General features: G+C 57.2%; 1 protein-coding gene across 2 annotated transcripts; it reads left to right on the top strand.

The window, feature by feature from the left end:
• Window positions 1–694: 694 nt before the first annotated feature.
• Window positions 695–18,596, top strand: HPN (hepsin). 2 transcript variants are annotated; one of them, XM_047836882.1, is made up of 13 exons: window positions 986–1,181; window positions 1,719–1,788; window positions 7,749–7,850; window positions 7,940–7,981; window positions 13,053–13,182; window positions 13,256–13,378; window positions 13,491–13,531; window positions 13,789–13,954; window positions 14,044–14,234; window positions 17,253–17,348; window positions 17,542–17,684; window positions 17,867–18,031; window positions 18,250–18,596. In XM_047836882.1, the coding sequence occupies exons 2-13, from the start codon at window positions 1,773–1,775 to the stop codon at window positions 18,286–18,288; spliced, it is 1,254 nt and encodes a 417-aa protein (XP_047692838.1). In that variant the 5' UTR covers window positions 986–1,181; window positions 1,719–1,772; the 3' UTR covers window positions 18,289–18,596. The 2 variants fall into 2 exon arrangements, with proteins under 2 accessions (XP_047692837.1, XP_047692838.1); XM_047836881.1 differs by having other exon boundaries at window positions 695–1,181; window positions 17,867–18,596.
• The last annotated feature ends 1,820 nt before the right edge of the window (window positions 18,597–20,416 follow it).

Raw genomic sequence — 20,416 nt, forward strand, 5'->3', positions numbered from 1 at the left:
CGTCTCTTCCCAGCAGTGTGGGTCTCTGCTGTGATGGGAGCTGGGGAGAGGGAGAGGGAGATGAGGGGCCGGGCAGCAGCGGGGCCCCGCCAGCACGACCCCCTGTGAGAGGCTGTGGCTCTGAGTGGAGCCGGTGTGTGGGGCGAGCAGCTGTGGTCTGTGTTTGGGTGCATGGCTGTCCACAAGCAGGTGTCTGATGGTGACCCTTGTGTGTCTGGGTGTTTATCTGGCCCTGGGGTCTGACGTGGATCGCTCTTGGCTGCTGGCGGGACAGTGTGTATCTATCTGCCTGTGGACACTTCCGGCCACTTGGCCTGGGCCTCAGCACTCAGTGCTGCCTTTTCCGGGCCAAGCCCCCCATCCCCCCAGTGTAGGACTTCCAGGCTCCAGAGGTCACTGCTGCAGGCAGCAGGGAAGCTGCCAAAGCAAACCAGCCCCCGTGACTTGTAGGAAGGCAGCTGGGGGGAGGGGGCCGGGGCCAGGGCTGGGGCAGGGACCCAGACTGCCTTGTTCAGGAGCTGCACATGGGGGGCAGGAAATGGCAGGGGCAGTGGCAGGCTTGGGGCTGGGCAGGAGGTGCTAGAGGAAGCAGGGGAGGACAGGGAGGGAGTTAAGCCTGAGCTGGGGCAAGGGCGGGGCGGGGGGGGGGGGGCGGGTAGGGAGGGGGCTGGGCCAGAGGCAGGGGCAGAGGCAGGGGCAGGGTGGGCTTGGGGCAGCCGGGGCCCTCTGTCTGGTTGCCTCCAGTTCAAAGGCCCATCCTTCAATCCTTGCGGGCACCCCCTCAGCCCCACCCCCCATCCCCGGCCTGCTCTGTCTGCCCAACCCCCCCCCCCCCTTCCATGTCCCCTCAGACTGGCACACCTGGGCCCCCTCCAGGCCGGAAGGAGGCGATGCGGGGGCAGGCCGGCCAGGTCCAGCCCCTGCAAACCCTGCCCCACCAGCCAGGTGGCCTCCAGCGTTGCCGATCCCTGCGCCCTGCCCCTCCCCGCCCCTTCCCCCGCCTCCGGCCCAGCCCCCCTCCTCCTCAGGTGAGGCAGCCAGGCCTAGCAGGCCCCACGCCGCTGCCTCTGCCTCCGGGCCACCGCTGCTGCTGCGGGGCCACCATGCTCCTGCCCAGGCCTGGAGACTGACCCGACAAGGGCACTATCTCTCAGCTCCGCCCCCACCTGCCGGACCCCAGGGTAAGGACCGGGGCCCTCAGTTCCAGGCCGGGACACGGGTCCCCTCATCCTCACCCTACCTAGCGCCCACCTCCCAGTAGAGGGGCTCCCAGACGTCTCTCCAAGGACCTTGGAGCCCCAGCCCCAGGGATGGGGCCCCAGTCTCCGCCTCCCTCAGACCCGGGAGTCTGGGCTCCTACGCCCCTCCTCCCACATACCCAGCAGTTCAGAGCCCCCAAATGCCTTTTTCCCCAGGACCCAGGAGTTCAGGTCCCCAGCTCTCATCTACTCCCTCTGCCCCAGGAATTCAGACCTTCAGCCCACTCCTCACCAAGGCCCAGGCACGGGGGGCCCCCAACCCTGCAAAGCAGGCGTCCCCTGGCTGCTGGTCAGACACTGACCCCATCCTTGAACCCGGCCCGATCTGCGTCCGTGATCACGGCGTGCTCTGGCCAGGGCCCAGTCCCTCCAGCCTCCCTGGATGGGCGCCTGGGACTGGGGGCACCGGGGCTGGGCTCGGCTCCCCCAGGCCCTGCCTCTCGGTTCATCTCCCCACAGGTCCCTCCCCGGCCCAGGAAGTCAGCCGGGGAATCATTAACAAGAGGCCGTGACATGGCGGAGAAAGAGGGTGAGTCCCCTTTTCCTTGAGTCCCAACCTTGGCTCTGCCTCGCGCCCCTCCCTCTGTGCTCTGTTCCCAGCCCTCCACCCCCTCAGAGCCCCCTTGCTCTGGCACCCCTCCTGGGCCCACCCCCAGCCCCTTAGGAAGTCTCTTCCACCTGATTAACTATTAACCAAATTTTCTGTGGGGCTGTGCCACCACCCGCCTTCCCGCTACCCCATATGACCTGCCTGGCTCCATGCCTCAGTTTCCCCTCACACCCCAGTGATCTCTCAGCGAACCCTGGACCGTCTTCTCCTTGGGGCTAAGGTGGGAAGACCAGCTATCATGGTTAAGGACACAGACTCTGGAGCTAAACACACAGGCCTGTACTTGAACCTGCCACTTTTTTGCTGTGTGGTCTTGTACAACTGACATCCTTTCTCTGGGCTTCATTTTACCCCTGGGTCAAGCATGGATCCTAATACTACCAACCTACCTACCTGCCTATGTACGGGGGTTGTTGGGAGCTCGGAGCACACACAAGGCACCACTGTGGGGCTTAGCATGTGAGACACATGCCATGAACTGGAGCGGTTATGACAGAGGTCGGCCGACTTGGCGTCCCCGGGACCCGAGACCCCCACCGATTCCAGACATTCCTCCCACCTCCCCGCACTGTGGGCAAAAGAGCAGAGAGAGGACTTTGGACTCGGCCAGGATGGATGGAGAGGGGAGAGGTCGCAGAGAAAGCACTCCAGGAACGATGGGGGAAAACACGTGCCCGAGTGGCTGGCACTGAAGGGCTCTTGGCAGGCCCCGGTGGGGGCTCCAAACAGCCCGCCTCTTCCTCAACCTCTTCCACGCTTGGGGGCCAGCTGGAGGGGCCCGATCAGGGGATGGCCTTTCCTGCCTGCCTCTCCAGTGGGGGCCGGCTCTCTCTCTCCCTCCTGCAACCAGGCTAGCAGGGTTTGGTCCCAGGTGGTGGCACTTTCTGGCTGGGATGCCCCGGATTTATCCTCTCTGGTCCTCCAGCTTTCATCTGTAGCATGGAGATGATACGAAGGCACGCCTCACAGGGTAGCATGAGGGTCTGAATGGCACGCTTGGCAGGAAGGGCTGGCTGTGTTGGCTGAAATGATCAGTGTGGACACTGCCCTTGTGGGGTCTCAGCACAGTTGGCAGATCAAGCCCCAAGCTGCACGGCTGTGGCCCAGAGCGAGCCCAGGCTCGCAGTGGCTCAGGAGGGGGCACTTGTCCTGGCTGAGCAGGTGGGTGACAGAGCCTGGAACCTCAGGGATGGCATCTCTCCTGGGGTCCCCGGGCCCGGGGCCCATGTGTGAATGAACCGGGGAGAAAAGCAGGTCATGCCCAGAGGGGTGGCCGGAGATGGTCTGGCTACAGAGAGAAGCAAGGCAGAGTGGGGCTCCAGTGCACCCCCGGGCAGCTCAAGCTGGTCCCGTCGCGGGGTCCTGCTGGCGGGGCTGGAGCCGGTGCTCAAACCTGGATACAGATGCTTAGAGGTTCTGGTGCTGCGCCGACTTGCTGGGTGACCCAGGGTAGGTGGCTGCACCTCTCTGGGCCTCCTTTCCTCATCTGTACACTGGGGACGAGGATAATGATACCGTCCTTATTAACACCTGGTGCAAGGATGTAAGGGAAGTTTAGGACGGGGCTAGGACAGGGCTGAGAGCCATCCCTGCCTTGTGGCTGCTACATCTGTGTTACTTTGAAGTGCGCCCGAGGCAGGCTTCTTGGTGCTCCCTGGGGACTCAGAATTGGAGGAGGCGATACCTGGGCTGACACTCAGGATGAGTAGGGAATAGGTGGGGTGTGCCAGCCAGAGGGAAGAGCGGCTAAAGGCAGGGGCTGACAAGGCGCTGGGTGTGCAGTGGCACATGGGTAATTCGGCTATTTCTGGAGGTAATAGCGGAAGTGGAGCTGGGACAGCAGTGAGGTGAGCAAGCTGGAGCCACGTCTCTTAGGACTATTTCTGCTGAAGGGCTGGCTGATGCCTTGGCAGTGCTGGGTCTCTCCGCAAGATGGCGCTGGTGGTTAGTCTTCGTTTCTCTTATACTGACTTGTGTTTTACAAGTTCTGGGGCTTTGACTGCTCTTTGGAAACTATTGGGTGTCTGATAAAGAAAGCCCCGTAAGACTCTCTGGGAATTTGGGGAAACATGTTCAATCCCCGAATCTCTAACAGCTGCACCACAGGGCTGAAGGTCTAAGACTCTGTCCTGGGGACACTGGGGAGCCATGGACGGTTCTAGGTAAAGAAGGGACAGGATGGATTTTGTGTTTAGGAAGATCTTCGGGCTTCTGTGTGGAGGCTGGACCAGAAGGGAGGCTGAGCCCAGGTGGGGCTGGGAGCAGGGAAGGAGAGGGTGGACAGGAGATGCTCAGGAGGCCTGCAGGCTGTGAGCTGGCAAGCTGTGTGTGTGGCAGGGGGAAGCATTCTGCAGATGAGGGACAGTCCTGAGGATGAGAGCCTCTGACGGAACCTGGGGGTTGGGAGGACATCGAGGCCAGTGTCAGGCCAGGAGGGTCCTGTGGGCGGGGACATCTACGAGGCTGCAGGACAGAAAAGGGAAACTGAGGCTGTGGAGGTGTGTGAGACAGATATGGGAGCAGGGGGCCTCAGTGGGGGGAGGCCATGTGCCACCCTATGGACCCCAGGTTTCAGGGAGTAAGAAGAGGGTCAGGGGATGGGGAAGGCCCCATCGGAAAAATGGAAGGAAAATCGGGCACGTGCCGTATCCCGGAGGCCAAAGGAGGGCCCTCCATTCAGAAAGTGGGAGCTGGGTAGGGTGAGGGCTGAGCTACGAGCCTGAGTTTCAAGCCAAGGAACCAAAGATGTCACTTGTGAGGGTTTGCAGCCAAATGGTGGGGGCAGACGACATGAGGTAGGGCAGCCTTAGTGCCCTTGGGGGACAGAGAGCAGTGCCTGCGGCAGAGGCTGGGCAGGCTGCCTCCCAGGCCCGGAGGCTCCCCTGCTTCCCGGGAATCAGGGCAAGGAGGCTGCCTCACGCCCACAGTGAGGACACTTCCTGCCTCCGCAAAGACGAGCTGTGAGGAGGCCTCTCACACAGGCGGACCCAGAGTGAAGATGCCTCCTGTCCCACCAGGGGCACCTGTTTTAGGGTTACTCGAAGTCCCCAGATCCAGAAGGCGTGGAAGGAGGTTCTTCCCACCCCAAGAGACACGGGGTGGCAGCGCTTGGCACCCCGGCAGGCACACCAGAGCCTCCGGGCCGGGCCCAAAGCCCTGACAGGCACCTGAAAACAAAGGGACCAGGACCAGCCTCATGGCTGCAGGGAGTCAAGACCTCCCACCGGAACCAGGAAGATGGTTGGGGGCAGAGTCGCCGGTGGGCGGGCGTGGGCGGGAGGCCAGGGTTGGCCTGGCCCACTGTGGCCTCTTTGGAGGGAGGGAGTATTTGTTTTCTCATGCCTTGACGGGAACTGCTGGCTTCTCAAGTTCTTAAGACACCCAGACGCCGGCCGTCCCAGGAGGATCCTGGACCAGGCCTTGCTCCGTTCTGGGTGCTGGTCTGGCCCTGTGCCCACCAGCTGTACTACCACGACATGGAGGGGAGAGCTGGGAGCTCCTGCTGCCCTGGGGACGGCCTGCAGGTGCCAGGGACAGCTGGGCACACACCAGGCCCTGCCAAAGGCTTTTAGCAGCCCTGCATCTTCGGCCCTCCCGCAATCCCTAGCAAAAGGGGTTGGCTCTTAATCCCCAGGGCCTCTGTCGCACTGGGAATGAAACCCCCCTTCTCCTCAGGCTACTGGCCTCCCTAGTTGGTCCCAGCCTCGGTGCCTGCCTTCCCCCAAGCTCATGCCATTCTGGCCACATCAGTGGCCTCTCTCAAAGAGATCATATGCTTATTTTTGCCTCAAGGATTTTGCCTGTGCTGTTCCCTCAGCCCACAGTGCTCTTCCTTGAGATCTTTACATGGCTGGTGTCACCCTTCAGGTCTCTGCTCAAAAGTCCCCTCTTGGGGAGACCTTCCCTCGGCACCCTCCAGAGGCCACCTGCTGCCCTGACCTGCATTATTTCCTTCATAGACTTCGCCACAGTCTGGAAATGATCGAGTTTGCTTACTTGTTTATGTTTTCCCCTCAACCTTACACGTATGAGAATGTGAGCCCCACGAGAGCGAGCGTCTCACCTGTTTTGTTTTGGGATGTGTCTCCTGAGCCTAGAATGGGGCCAGGTACAGTGGCTGCTCCAACAGGACAATGAATGAATAGAGCTCCATTTACCAATGAGAAAAGTGAGGCCCAGAGAGGTGAAGGGTATTGCCCAGGACCACACAGCTCTAATGATGTAAAAGCATTTATTGAGAACTTGTTCTGTGCCGGGCATTATAGCACGGGGAGAGGTGGCATGGCTTAGTGGTTCTACACTTGGGCCCCAGCACCAAACGGGCCCGGGGTTCAGGACTCAGCACTGCCTCTTGCTGGCTGAGTCACCCTGAGCATGTGACTCCACTTCTCTGAGCCTTAGTGCTTCCTGCGTGAAGAATGGGAACCATAATTGAAATGAGGCCTGAGTAAGTGAATGCATTTAGAGCAGTGCTTGAGAAAATAAGCCTGTGATTAGAGTTTGGCTATTATTTAAGAGAACTTGAAAGTATTATTTTTAGGTGAGTGCTGGGAGGATGCCCATTAAATAGATGAGAAAGCTGAGGCTCAAAGAGGTGATGCCACCTGTCCAAGGTCCCAGGGAGGGAGGGGTAAGGCCGACATTTAAAATGTTTTTTAATGTTTGTTTGTTTGTTTATTTATTTATTTATTTATTTATTTATGTATTTATAGCATGGATTCTTTAACTCTTTTTTTTTTTAACGTTTATTTTATTTTTAATTTTTTTTTTTAATTTTTTTTTTTTCTCAACGTTTATTTATTTTTGGGACAGAGAGAGACAGAGCATGAACGGGGGAGGGGCAGAGAGAGAGGGAAACACAGAATCGGAAACAGGCTCCAGGCTCTGAGCCATCAGCCCAGAGCCCGACGCGGGGCTCGAACTCCCGGACCGCGAGATCGTGACCTGGCTGAAGTCGGACGCTTAACCGACTGCGCCACCCAGGCGCCCCCGTTTATTTATTTTTGAGACAGAGAGAGAGCATGAACAGGGGAGGGTCAGAGAAAGAGGGAGACACAGAATCTGAAACGGGCTCCAGGCTCTGAGCAGTCAGCACAGAGCCCGACGCAGGGCTTGAACCCACAGACCGCAAGATCATGACCTGAGCTGAAGTCGGCCGCTTAACCGACTGAGCCACCCAGGCGCCCCAATGTTTATTTATTTTTGAGAGAGAGACAGAGACAGACGGAGACAGAGCATGAGCGGGGGAGGGGCAGAGAGAGGGAGACCCAGAATCGGAAGCAGACTCCAGATTCCGAGCTGTCAGCACGGAGTAAGACCAATATTTCAAAGTGGGGCTTGTGAATTTTCAAACTTAGGTTCTTACCCTCCAGGGGCACATTTGACCTTGGAGCTGGGTCCTGCGGGAGAGGTCTGGCTTTGGGAGAATACCCAAGGACGGAGGGACCGGAACAGACTGGTGGTGAGGAAATGCCAAACAGGAGGGAAGTGAGCTGCCAAGGGGGCAAAGGTCAAGGGTCACAAGAACCTCTGAGAGAGTTATCAGAAGTGAGAGTTTCGAGAAAAGGGTGCAACGCGATGAAGGAGATAGCAAAGTGCGGAAGTGCCTGTCATGTGTCACCGACACCGGGGAGGAGAGATCATTACGTGGCAGGAGTGCGGCTGTCCCGGCCACGCCCCTTCCCAGCGGGAAGCCTTGTGGAGCTGGACACCTGGTTGTCCACGCTGTAGGGGAGGGACGGCCCTGAGAAACTGGGCCCAGGGCATGGCAGGCTCAGGCGTGCTAAGTTAGCCCTGGGGGCTAAGAGCTGGCTCCGTGCCCAGACCCTGCCGTGACGAGGACAGGCCTAGCGGTGGCTCTAGCACGGTGTCTGTTGCAGGTGGCCGGACTGTGCCATGCTGTTCCGGACCCAAGGTGGCAGCTCTCGCTGCGGGGACACTGCTGCTCCTGACGGCCATCGGGGCAGCATCCTGGGCCATTGGTGAGAGTGGCCCCTGGGCCTCTACCCTCCCCTGCCCCCTGCAGCCCCCCCCCGCCGCCTGCCTGCCCTCACCTCTACCTTCTCTGCAGTGACCTTTCTACTCAAGAGTGATCAGGAGCCGCTGTATCCGGGTGAGTAAAGCAGGCTGGGACCCTTTGGGAAGCCCTGGAGGACACATGTACCTGGTGGGAGCTCCAGAAAAAAGGTCCTGAGTGACTGCGGGAGCCTGTGCAGAGAAGTTAGCGTGATGTTGTGCCATGTGGAGGGCCTGCTCTGGACCAGGCACTGTTCTAAGCACTTTACTTGTCTGGTGTCTCTTAGACTCTAAGTGCATTACCCGCTTGGTGCATCGTGAAATTAAATTAGGGAGTTGAAAACCACATTTTAAAAAATAGGTTAGATTAGAAAATACCACAGTGTACCTCTCTCCGTAAGAAAAAGTTTTGTTAATCTTCTGTTTTGGTTTTACGAGAGTGGTACTGTTTATCAGTCCGTTTTACAGATGGGGAAACTGAGGCTCGGAGCAACGCAATGATTCGCCCCAGAAAGCACAGGTTCAGGGCTACGCTGTGATGCAAAATGTGTTCCTTACTGCGAGGCAAGGTCAAAACCTGTCTGAGGGGTGGCGTATGAATTCGGCGACCCATTCTAGTTCTTCTGGGGGGTGGCTGCTGTTATGACCCCCATTTACAGATGTGGAAAACGAGACCAGAGAGGGCACACAGCTGGTAGATGATGAGGCCAGGAATAGCTGTTAGACTTGCCTGCTAGAGCTGTGTCTGCAGGCAGCTGAGAATGAACGGCCACACTAATAATAGATACAGACACTAAATGTGGAATGAATGGATGAATTTTCCCAGATGCCAGCCCCAGGCTGCCGTTCTGTGGCCCAGAGCAGCAGGAAGAAAGGGGAACTTAAGTGTCGGCATGTATTTTTCACTCCCGTGAGCCTCATCAATTCCATAAAGGGCTCTGCTCACGTCAAGAGAAGAAATGAAAATCCAGACAAGGGAAGCCTACGTCCATGTTGGTCATCATCTCAGCACTTGGCATTTACAGGTGCCGGGCGCAGGCCCCTGGGCCCTGTGCTGTCAATTCGTTAACCCTCCCCTAAAGCTCATTTTAATGTGGGGAGGCCGAGGCACAGAAAGGCCCAGTGATTTACTGCAGGTCTCAGAGCTAGTAAGCGGCGGGGTCTGGGATCTGAACCCAGGTAGCCTAGATCTGCTTTTGTGCAGAACAACTACACTCTGTTGTTTCTCGAGAAATAGCCAAGCAACTCGCCATAGTGACGGCTAACATCTGCCAGGCCCTGGCTGTAAATTTTGCCCCATACCCTGTGAATTTGGAACTGTTATCATCCCCATTTTCCAGATGGGGGAAACTGAGGCCCAGTGAAGTGAAGACCACACACCGAATAAGCGGCAGGACAGAGGGATCGTGCCCCTGCTGAAAACCCCTCCATAGCTCCCCACTGCCGCTGGGCTAAAATCTCAACGCGTTGCGGCTCCAAGGCTCCTAGGGTCCATCCCCCTCTTCCGCCCGCACCTCACGCTGGCGTCTGGCACTCGCCAGGGTCCACTCTCATGCCCTTGAAGAACCCTCCCGGTCCCACAGTCTTTGCTTCTCACCTCTTTCCAGCTCACACCTAGAAGCAGTTTCAAGGTTCCGCACCGTCACTCTGAGCTCTGGGGCCTCCTGCCGGTCCTGCCCCGCCTGAGTCCCAATAGCCTCATCTGTAAGCGGCGAGGGACGCGGGGGAGAACGAGAGATGCAGGTCCTTGCGGTGCTTGGTTCTCAGCCACTTGGCAAATACTGCTTTTGTGTCTCACCTTCAGGCTTTAACGTTCCTGAGCAAGGCCTTCCTGCACCCCAGACCTCATGCTCCCCCCGACCCCACCGCCGTCCGTGTTGCCGCGGTAGAACTCTCCTCACGCTGATAATTATGTACTTCTGGTGCATTTTAGGAGGGCAGGGGCACGTTGTTTGCTGTCCTAGACGGTGTCCTGCATCTAAGTCGGTGCTCCGGGAGTCTTTGCTTAAATGAAACCACACAAGTTGCCAATGAACTACCTTGTTCTTGGCCTTCAGCTGGAAAGTAACTAGGCCGTGATTCAGACCGAGCTCCGGCCAACGTCAGCACTACTGCTCAAGTTATACTTGGGTTTTCCAAAACTGCTGGGAAATTACAAAACAAACAAACAAACAAAAACAGACGCAAAACTATATCCCCACCTCATTTTTCTGGGATTTTCACACCTCTAACTATATCACACAATTTAGTAAGCCAGCCAGGTGACCCGGAACACATTTTTTTTTTTTTTCAAATAATTCAAACAAGAATAAAGAGTTGAAAAGTGAGAAACGGTGGCACAGAACGTGGCTTCAAAAATAATTGGAGGGGGCATTTGATATTCCCTCCCCGCATCTCCCCCAACCCATATCCATAAAGTGATCATTTCTTCCCTAAGACCTCACCCTATCTGGAACACTTGGAAACTTTTCACCCCCAGCTGACGGTTTGAACCCCAGGTCTTGGTCTTGGGATGCGGGGTGGTGGGCGCCATCCAGCAGAGGCACCAGGCATCGCCTGCCCCCACCTCAGAGCAGGAGGCCATAATTAAGGCAGGACAGCCAGGAGGCTCTTAGTGCTAGCTGGGGGAAGTGTGCCCAGGGTGGGGCCGGTGAAAGTCCAGGTGAGACCCTCAGAAGCAGCAGTGAGTATGTAGGCTGGCAGGCCTGGGTTCAAATTCTTTGCTGGTTCTTAGTGGTAGGTTCCTGGGCAAGTATGTCCTCTCTGAGGCTCAGTTTCCCGATCTGCAAGATGGGCATAGAAGGGGTCTCTATGCCCTAGGATGGTTGTGAGATTCAAAAGCCACCCCCCCACCAGATATGACATAGCATAACATGGTCCAACCCACTGACGTCCCCCCGCTGTCACTGTTTGGCCCTCAGAAGGGGAAGTGGCTGGACAGGCCCCCTAGGGCAACATTCACAGCTTGGGGTTTGGAGTGGCGAAGCCTGGGTGCGAACCCTCTCTGCTTCTCACCCGGTGATGTTGGACAAGTCACCCCGTTTCTCCGAGCTTGAGCTCCTCCTCTGACCAAAATGGGGATCTCTGTGGCTTCAGGATGGTGTGGCAAGGCTCTGCTGTTGGTGGTCAGGGAGAGCACGAGGCATAGTGCTGGGCACCTAGCAGGGTCTCAGCACGACCTTGTCCAGATCCGTGGGGCTATGGGAACACCACTAGGCTTGGTTACGGCCTCGCCGGCTTCCTCCTGAGAGGTTGGCAAACTGAGTTTGCCCCAGATTTGGTTTCTTAGAATGTGCTCTGGCGCAGCAGCAATGCAGGAAGCTCGGGAGAAAAGGACCCAGGAGGTCACAGCTGGTCCTTCCCCAGACCTGCTCCCCCGGCCCCCTTCCCCATCCTGGTCAATGGCAGCTCCATCCTTCTATGGCTCAGGCCAAACACCGTGGAGTTGTCCTTGACCCCTGTCCTTCCTTCACAGCCACGTCCAGTCTGCCAGCAAACCCTGTCTCTGCGACCCAGAGTCTAAACCCTTCGCCTCCACCGTCCCTGCCCTGGCCCAGCTTCCATCCACCCCCTCCTGGACACCACAGCAGCCCCTCCCCAGGTCCCCTGCTGCTCTGCTCCCGGCCCCGCAGGCAGAGGGAGCCTGTGAACCCCCGAGTCGGGTCAGGGCCTCCCGGCTCAGAGCCTCCCCTGGCTGCCCCTCTCTTCGGGGAGAAGCAAAGTCCTGGTGTTGACCCAGCCTGCCTCCCAGCTCCTCTGCCTCTCGCTCACTCTGCTCCGGCCTCCTTGCTGGTCCTCCCCCACCGCACCCCCCACCAGCCTTGGGTTCTCTGTACTCGCAGGTCCTGTGGCCTAGTTCTCTGTTCCCTCACCTACCTTCACAACTCTCTCCCCTCCTTCAGATCTACATTCACACTCCACCTCCTTAACGAAGCTCTCTCTGTGCCCGCCTATGGAAAATGGCAGCTTCACCCCGCACGCCAGTACGCCCCTGCCTCTGTCAGCCTTGATTTGTCTCCCCGGCTCCTTTTGTGACTCATTTGTCCCTTTCCTTCCCCGTCTCACCTACTGGCCTTTGAGTTCCACAGAGCAGGGGTTTTGTCTGATTCGCTTACTGCTTTGGCAATTTGTCCACTGCCCAAAACAGAGCCTGGCCGTGCTGAGGGGTAAATGTAAATAAATACGCCTGAGGCCTGTGACCTGGCTTAGCTGTGAAAAGGGGTCCTCTGGCCATGTGGGGAGCAGCCTGGGAGGGGCTCAGAGGGCCTTCAGTTCTCAACACAACCGGCCCCAGACATGGGCTCTCTCCAGCCTTACTGGGTCTCCACCCCACCTCTTCTCACAGCCTGTGATGAGGTGTTTGGTTGAGTGACTTTTTTTCTGCTGTCTGTCTTTCCCACTCCTGGACTTGGGCTTGGTGAGGGCACAACCCAGGGCTGCCTAGGTCATCTTTGTGCCCCCAGCATCACCCCACACAGGACTGGGTACGGAGTATACGTCTAGTTAAAACTTATCTGGTGAATGAATGAATGAATGAATGAATACTACTTGGAGAAGTGCCATATGCATTTTAGTATATTCAAGGCTTGGACAAGTCGTGCAGAAAAGATAGCTTTTCTTTCTCTTTCTTTCTTTCTTTCTTTCTTTCTTTCTTTCTTTCAAAAAAACTATAGGGTCTCTAGATACTTGGGCAATCTGATGTGTCAAGGGTCTTCAGGCTGCAGAAGACAAAAGGAAAAAAGAAACAAACTGGTTAAACAGAAAGGGAAATGATGAACTTACTTCTCTAACAGTTCTGGGGGTCTGGCAAGCCTGGCTTCATCAAGGGGCAGATCTTGGCTTTCCTCCACATTGGCTGAGTTTTCCCCTCCTGGGGGTAAAGATGGCCCCGGGAGATCCAGCCACACACGCCCATCCTCTCTGGAGCTCGGTGGAAACCGCTTCCCTCTTCCCAAATGGCCAAGCAAAGGGTCAGACTAGCGGTGCATGTGCAGCTGGCTCAGGCAGCCCGGCAGCCACAGGAAAGTCCCCGGGTTCCCAGCCCATAGGTGCGCCCCAGCTCCTATTGGCTCCGCAGAGACCCTGGCCTGGAGCCCCGCAGGGTCGGGCGGGCAAGCGGGTGGGCACAGCGGGGAGGTGACCCAGGCGGCCGTCCTGTCGCCCTGCAGTGCAGGTCAGCCCTGCCGACGCCCGGCTCATGGTGTTCGACGACACGGAGGGCACGTGGCGGCTGCTGTGCTCCTCGCGCTCCAACGCCGGGGTGGCGGGCCTGGGCTGCGAGGACATGGGCTTCCTCAGGTAGCGGGCGGCCCTCGGGGGGTGGGCGGGCGGCGCGGGGCGGGAGGAGCAGGCCTGACCCCTGCCTGCCCAGGGCCCTGGGCCACTCGGAGCTGGACGTGCGGACGGCGGGCGCCAACGGCACGTCGGGCTTCTTCTGCGTGGACGAGGGGAGGCTGCCGCTGGCCCGGAGGCTGCTCGAGGTCATCTCCGTGTGGTGAGGAGGGCAGCGGGCAGGGGCGCCCACCCGCCCGCGGTCGGTGCCCTTTCTTCCGTCTTAATTGGCCTCTCTTTTTATTTCTGCCTCTGCCCCTGTCTTTCTCTCACAGTGACTGTCCCAGGGGCCGTTTCCTGGCTACTGTCTGCCAAGGTGAGACCCTGAAACTCAGAACCCTCTCCCTTAGGCCGTCCCCCCAAACCCAGAGCAGGGCCATGTCCCATCAGGCACCGCCCCCCACCCCCCACCCCCCACACTGGCCATATCCAACCCTACAAGGATAGAGCTGTGTCCTCTCAGACTCCCTCAGGATGGCAGGACCTTGTCTCCATAGATCCCCAAGGATGGGGCTGTGTCCTGAGGTTCCAGGCCCTCCCGGGGCCCTCGTGACGACTCCGCCTCTCCCACAGATTGTGGCCGTCGGAAGCTGCCTGTGGATCGCATCGTGGGAGGCCGAGACACCAGCCTGGGCAGATGGCCGTGGCAAGTCAGTCTTCGCTACGATGGAGCTCACCTCTGTGGAGGGTCCCTGCTCTCTGGAGACTGGGTGCTGACAGCTGCCCACTGCTTCCCTGAGTGAGCGTCCCGTAGCGCTGAGGGGGAGAGGCGACGTGGGACGGGCCGTGCCCAAGCAGCTGCCATCCTCCTCTCCTGTCCCCTGGCAGGCGGAACCGGGTCCTGTCCCGATGGCGGGTGTTTGCCGGAGCTGTGGCCCAGGCCTCCCCCCATGGCCTGCAGCTGGGGGTGCAGGCGGTGGTGTACCACGGGGGCTACCTCCCCTTTCGAGACCCCAACAGCGAGGAAAACAGCAATGACATCGCCCTGGTCCACCTGTCCAGCCCCCTGCCCCTCACGGGTAAGTCTGGAGATGAGCCTTGGCCTTGGGGACTCCAGAGGCTGGGAGGAGAGAGGACGGAGCCATAGGAATCCGTGGGGGTAAGGGAAACGATCTTGACGGGCACGCGTCAAACAGGGACGACTGGTGCAGCCACTTTGAAAAACCACCCGGCAATTCCTCGAAAAGTCAAACGTGGAGTTAGCATTGGGCCCAGCAAATTCCACCCCAGGGTACGCGCCCAGTAGAAGCGGAAACACGTGTCCGCACAGAATCTCACACACAGATGTTCAAGGCAGCTCGGTTGACGACAAGCAAAAGATGACAACCTACACGTCTGACAAACGGATGAACAGAACGTGGTCCATCCACACACGGAAGGAGTGGCAGGCTACCGACACAAGACACACTCAGATGAGCCTTGAAAACACTGTGCTAAACCAAAGTCAGACACAAAAGGCCGCTCTGTGATCCCGTTAAAATGAAATTCCAGAATGGGCAGGTGTGGGGACAGAGAAAGATCGGTGGTTACCAGGGGGTAGTGGAGGTATGAGGTAGGGGCGGGGCTGGGGTGGGGAGATTGGGAGGGGATGAGTCAAGAATACAGGATCTCTTTTGTTCTAAAATGGATCGCCAGGCACCCAACTCTATGTGAACCCACTAAAAAGCTATTGACTCGTACACTCGAAGAGGGCGACCTGCATGGTGTGTGCATTACGTCTCAAAAGAGCTGTCACCAACAAATATAGTTAAGATGAAATGAAGAGGGGCGCCCGGGTGGTTCAGTCGGTTGAGCGTCTGACTTCGGCTCAGGTCATGATCTCGTGGTTCGTGAGTTCCAGCCCCGCATCGGGCTCTTGGGCTGAGAGCTCAGAGCCTGCAGCCTGCTTCGGATTCTGTGTCTCCCTCTCTCTCTGCCCCTCCCCTGCTCACGGTCTGTCTCTCCCTCTCTCTCAAAAATAAACATTAAAAAAAATTAAAATGAAAAAGATGAAATGAAGAAGGCTTTTAAAATACACAGACGAATCAGAGAGGGACTCAGAAGTTAGCCCCTCTGCAGTTCTCTGGGGCATCTCCTTGCTGTCAGGGGGCAAGACTCCCCTTGGGGGCCAGGACGCTTCTCCAGGGCCCACCTCTGGATTGAGAGCAGACCTTGGGCTTCCGCTTTCAGCAGGCCACAGTGTGGTGACACTAATCATAAAAACAATGGCCACGAAGTCGTAGTAATGACGACGATGAGCCTCCGTCAGGCAACGGTACAATGATAATGAAATAGTACAATTAGCCCCCACGGCAGCCTGGGGAGGGTGGGTCCTCCTCTGATCCTTCGTTCCCACATGGGGAAAGATTCCGACACAGAGAAGGGAACTCTGCTCCAAAGTCCCGCAGCTGGAAAATGGCAAAGATCTGAGCCAAGCCCGCCTGGCGTGGGAATCTGTGCGTGTAACCCCCAGGCTGTGCTGCTGGGACTGTTTTGTGGTTTCTATTATACTTATTTTTATGCCTATTTTCTTTTGAATGGTCCGTGTTATTGGTTTTCCCATCGAAGGGGATGATGCACATTTTGCTTTTTTCTTTTATATTTATTTGAGAGAGAGAGAGAGAGAGAGAGAGAGAGAGAGAGAGAGACAGCATGCACCAGTGGAGGAGAGAGAGGGAGAGAGATCCAAATTGGGCTCCACGCTGACAGCACAGAGCATGTGGGACTTGAACCCACGAACCATGAGATCGTGACCTGAGCCACCCGGGTGCCCCAGATACACTTTTTTTTTTAAAAACAAAGCCTTGTCTTTGGGGGTTACAAATACTGAAGTAAAGAAGTGTCCGTGGAAGCACAGGAGGAGGGGGTGGGAGTGGCTTCGGTTCGAGACACGAGGCTGAGGGGGTAACAGCATAGGATTTGGGATCAGATTCCGGGGCTTGCCGTCTATGTGATCTTGAGTGTGTGGCTTCACCTCTGTCTGTGCCTCAGTTTCCCTGATCCATTAAATGACCGCCTAGGGTTTTTGAGACGATTAAAAGGGGAATGTGAGTAAAGAGCTTTGAGTGATGGCAGCACACAGTGAGCACCCAGTTCGTGTGAGCAGTCACCGCTTTTGTCGTTTATTACTGTGACTCATTCATGTGAGCATTTCCTATGTGTCAGGTGGGCTGCTCAGTGCTTCGCCAGTTTCTCACCACACCCTCTGGGGGAAAAGATTATTCTGTCCATTTTATAGCGTAGAGCTCCGAGGCTCAGGCCCATGAAGTCACCAGCAGGGAGCAGACAAACCCTCTGTGCGTGTTGTGCACGGCACAAGGACATCGCATCTCAGGGGCACCATTGTCACTGTTGTGGGCGTAGACCTGTGTATCTACTGTGATGATTTTCTGGCAGTTGGAAGTCAAGTATGTAAAGATAAGGATGCCTTTTCCTACTTCTCACAAAGGCACCCTCTCGGCAGGGGCTGGCCTTGTGGGCCGTGGTTAAGAACACCGGCTCCCGAATGAGGCCGACCTGGGTTCCAGTTCTAGCTCTGTCACTGAGTCATTATGAGACTCTGGACAAGTGACTGGGCTTCATGTCCCTCCTCTGGAAATGGGCTAACGGTGCCCCTCCCCTCCCCCCGGGCTGATGGAGTTTGGAGGATACAGGAAAGCGCCTCATACACGGTTAACTCAGTTGATGGCAACTCTTCCCGTGGTTATTTTAAAAGAACCGAGGAGGGGCGCCTGGGTGGCGCAGTCGGTTAAGTGTCCGACTTCAGCTCAGGTCACGATCTCGCGGTCCGTGAGTTCGAGCCCCGCGTCGGGCTCTGGGCTGATGGCTCAGAGCCTGGAGCCTGCTTCTGATTCTGTGTCTCCCTCTCTCTCTGCCCCTCCCCTGTTCATGCTCTGTCTCTCTCTGTCTCAAAAATAAATAAACGTTAAAAAAAAAAATTAAAAAAAAAAAAAAGAACCGAGGAAAGGGTGTACCGGGGCGCTTGAGGCTGCCGGACAGGGGTTTGGTACAAGGTGGGCCAGGCTGGCAGAGGCTGGACCGCGTGGTCTCTCTCACAGAATACATCCAGCCCGTGTGCCTCCCGGCTGCCGGCCAGGCCCTGGTGGATGGCAAGATCTGTACCGTAACCGGCTGGGGCAACACACAGTACTACGGTGAGTCCCGTCCTCTGTCTGCGGAGCCGCCGTCAGGGAGACTGAGCTGGGCTGGGGAAAAGCAGTCCGGCTGGTCGAATGCTTCTGGGCCCCGGGGCACAGGGACGCTGAGGAGCCCGGGCGGGGGGCACCAGGAGGGAAGGGGGCCGCGCACGCTCCCCAGCCTTGGCCAGCCTTGCCCGCACACCCCCAGGCCAACAGGCTGGGGTACTCCAGGAGGCCCGAGTCCCCATAATCAGCAACGATGTCTGCAACGGCCCCGATTTCTACGCGAACCAGATCAAGCCCAAGATGTTCTGTGCCGGTTACCCTGAGGGTGGTATCGACGCCTGCCAGGTGAGGGACTGTGTGGGGTAGCCCCTAGCCCCTGCCACTCCGGGGATGGAGACCCAGGGCAGGGGGCGGTCGGGCTCTCTATCTCAGGCCCAGGGGGCTCTGTGGCCACAGCCGCTGGCCATTCAAGAGGGCCTCCTGGATGCCCTCTCGGCCTCCAGCCAGGCCTCCCCTTCCCCCACCAGGGTGACAGCGGTGGCCCCTTCGTGTGTGAGGATAGCATCTCTCGGACGCCACGTTGGCGGCTGTGTGGCATCGTGAGCTGGGGCACCGGCTGTGCCCTGGCCCAGAAGCCAGGTGTCTACACCAAAGTCAGTGACTTCCGGGAGTGGATCTTCCAGGCCATAAAGGTGAACGTTGGGCCCAGATGGGAGCCAGAGGGCGGGAGTGTTTGGGACTCTAATGGGGAAAAGGGAGAAGGCGGGGTTTTCTGGAAACCTATGCTCAGGCCTAGAAGAGGGCGGCCTAAGGAACAGATGGATTTCAGAGGGCTTCTGGGGAGGGGAGGTGAGCTGTGGGACTGGGGAAACCTCTCAGTCCTCAGAAGCCCCCAGTTGTCTTTCCCTAGACTCACTCCGAAGCCAGCGGCATGGTGACCCAGCTCTGACCTGCGGCTTCTCCTTGATGTGCACGCCTCCAGGGCCCAAGTTCGCCTAGGTGGCTCCAGCCCCACCTGGTGGGGTTCACCCTGGGCCTGGAATGGGACATTTTTCTTCTTGGGCTGAGCCCACAGGTCCAAGGATACCCTCCCTCCAGGCTCCTCTCTTCCACAGTGGCGGGCCCACTCAGCCCTGGGACCACCCGAGCCTCACCCTCCTGACCCCCATGTAAATATTGTTCTGCCATCTGGGGACCCCCATCTAGGTGCCCCTGATGACAGGATGCTCTTTAAATAATAAAGATGGTTTTGATTAACGTGGCCTCTTGAGTTTGCAAATGCCAACAGCAATGAGGACATTTGTGGGGGAGGGAAGAGAGAAGTTAGGGACTGGCACAAATCAGGCAGGGAGCATTATCCTCCGGTCCCCACTGGCTTAAGAGAAAAAAAAAATAATTGGTTCACTTAACTGAAACTGCCCTGGAGCAATCGGCTTCAGGTACTGTTGGATCCAGCTGCTCATATACTTATTTATCGGGACTGTGCCTCATTTCTTCTCTCACATCTACTTTTCTCCATGCCAGCTTTATTTCCAAGAAGACTCCACTACAACCAGAGACAGAGATGTCCCCCCCCCTCAACCCAAACACAAGGCTTATCTTCACGGACCACTTAGCAGCCCCAGTGGAAAGGGAATTCTTAACCAGTAGCTACAGCAAGGTCCAGGCCTGGCTCTCTCTGGACAGATTCGGGTCATATCCTCATCCCTCATCAAATCACTGTGCACGTAGTGCATGGAGTCAGGAAGGTTGACCCTCAAGAACTATATGACTTGAGTATAGGGGGTTCCCCACTGGAAAATGGGGCGCTTTTTCTAAAAACATGATGTGGATACCCAGTGGGGGAAAAAAGACATTCATCATAGGCCAACACAGGAAACTGGGTCCCTGTAGCACGGAGACAGGAGTGCCAGGCCCTGTGAGCAGAACCTGAGACAACCACCCCTTCCTTGGTCTGGGCTGGAGGTCAGGTCCCAGCTTCCCCCTGTTCCCTAGAGCATCTGCAGATCTCTTGGAGGCCTGCTGGCCACCAGGGGGTGCTGCTGCCCCTAAACTGGGAGAAATCAAGTGTTTTCTGCCCTGGTCTCATCCATGTGTTGCTGACAACCAGCTGGTCTGCAGGAAAATGCTCACGGGTGCCTGCTTCCCATGACTTTCGGTGATAAAAATTATAATGTGTTGTCCATCCGAGCAATTTCCTAAAACATAAATAGACACAGGAAAGTGCCTTTGGATAACTGAGCGTTTGGAAAATGCTTCGAGCCTCACTCCCTGGATACCAAACCCTTAGTGTGGTTGATCCTCACCATCACTTTGCTTTGTCCTTTGGGAACACCTCAGCCCTGCCCGACCCCCTCCTCCCGTCTCATCCGCAAGCTCCAGGCAGGTTTTCCAAATGTCCGCATGTGAACGGACCATCCTACCCATCCCATCTGGGACTCGACTTGCACATCGTGAACATAAATTTTCTTCTGCAATTAGCTGAAAAATGACCCGTACGTGTGTTTTATGAAGCTCAGGGCTTCTGAGAGAACACGGCCCACCGTAGGGGTCCTGAGCAGGTGGAGCCAAGTCCTGGAGGAGCTTACCCTGGCAGGAGGGGCTGGGCAGAGCAGACATGACCTTGCTCCGCAAGGGACTGAAGAGGGCACGGCCTGCCCTGGGGCTCTGAGGGGACATAGCCCTGCTCTCGCGGATCTAGTGGACGTCTGGGCATTAAAAGCCGATAGCAGGTGTACTGGAAACATGCCAGCCATGGGGCGGCGCTGGCTTCTGCGACCATTATTGCGCCCACTCAATAGCCATTTACCAGTTTCCTTTGTTTGCTGAGGGTCGCTGAGCCTCAGTTTCTCCTCTTGTCCCCACCCACCTCGCCCCCTCCCCAAGGAGCCACGCAGATATGAGAAAAATAATGACAACACAGGACTGTTTTGATGTTCTGCTGAGGTCTTGGTCTTCAGAAAAGTCGAAGATCAACACTCTTATTTCCGTGTCATTGGCACGCATCTCCGAGCCAGAACTATTCGGCCCACCGGGTGCAACCCTATCCGGGACACAAGCAGGGGTTTGCGCTCATA

Source organism: Prionailurus viverrinus, chromosome E2, assembly GCF_022837055.1.
Source record: "Prionailurus viverrinus isolate Anna chromosome E2, UM_Priviv_1.0, whole genome shotgun sequence".
Lineage (NCBI taxonomy): Eukaryota > Metazoa > Chordata > Mammalia > Carnivora > Felidae > Prionailurus > Prionailurus viverrinus.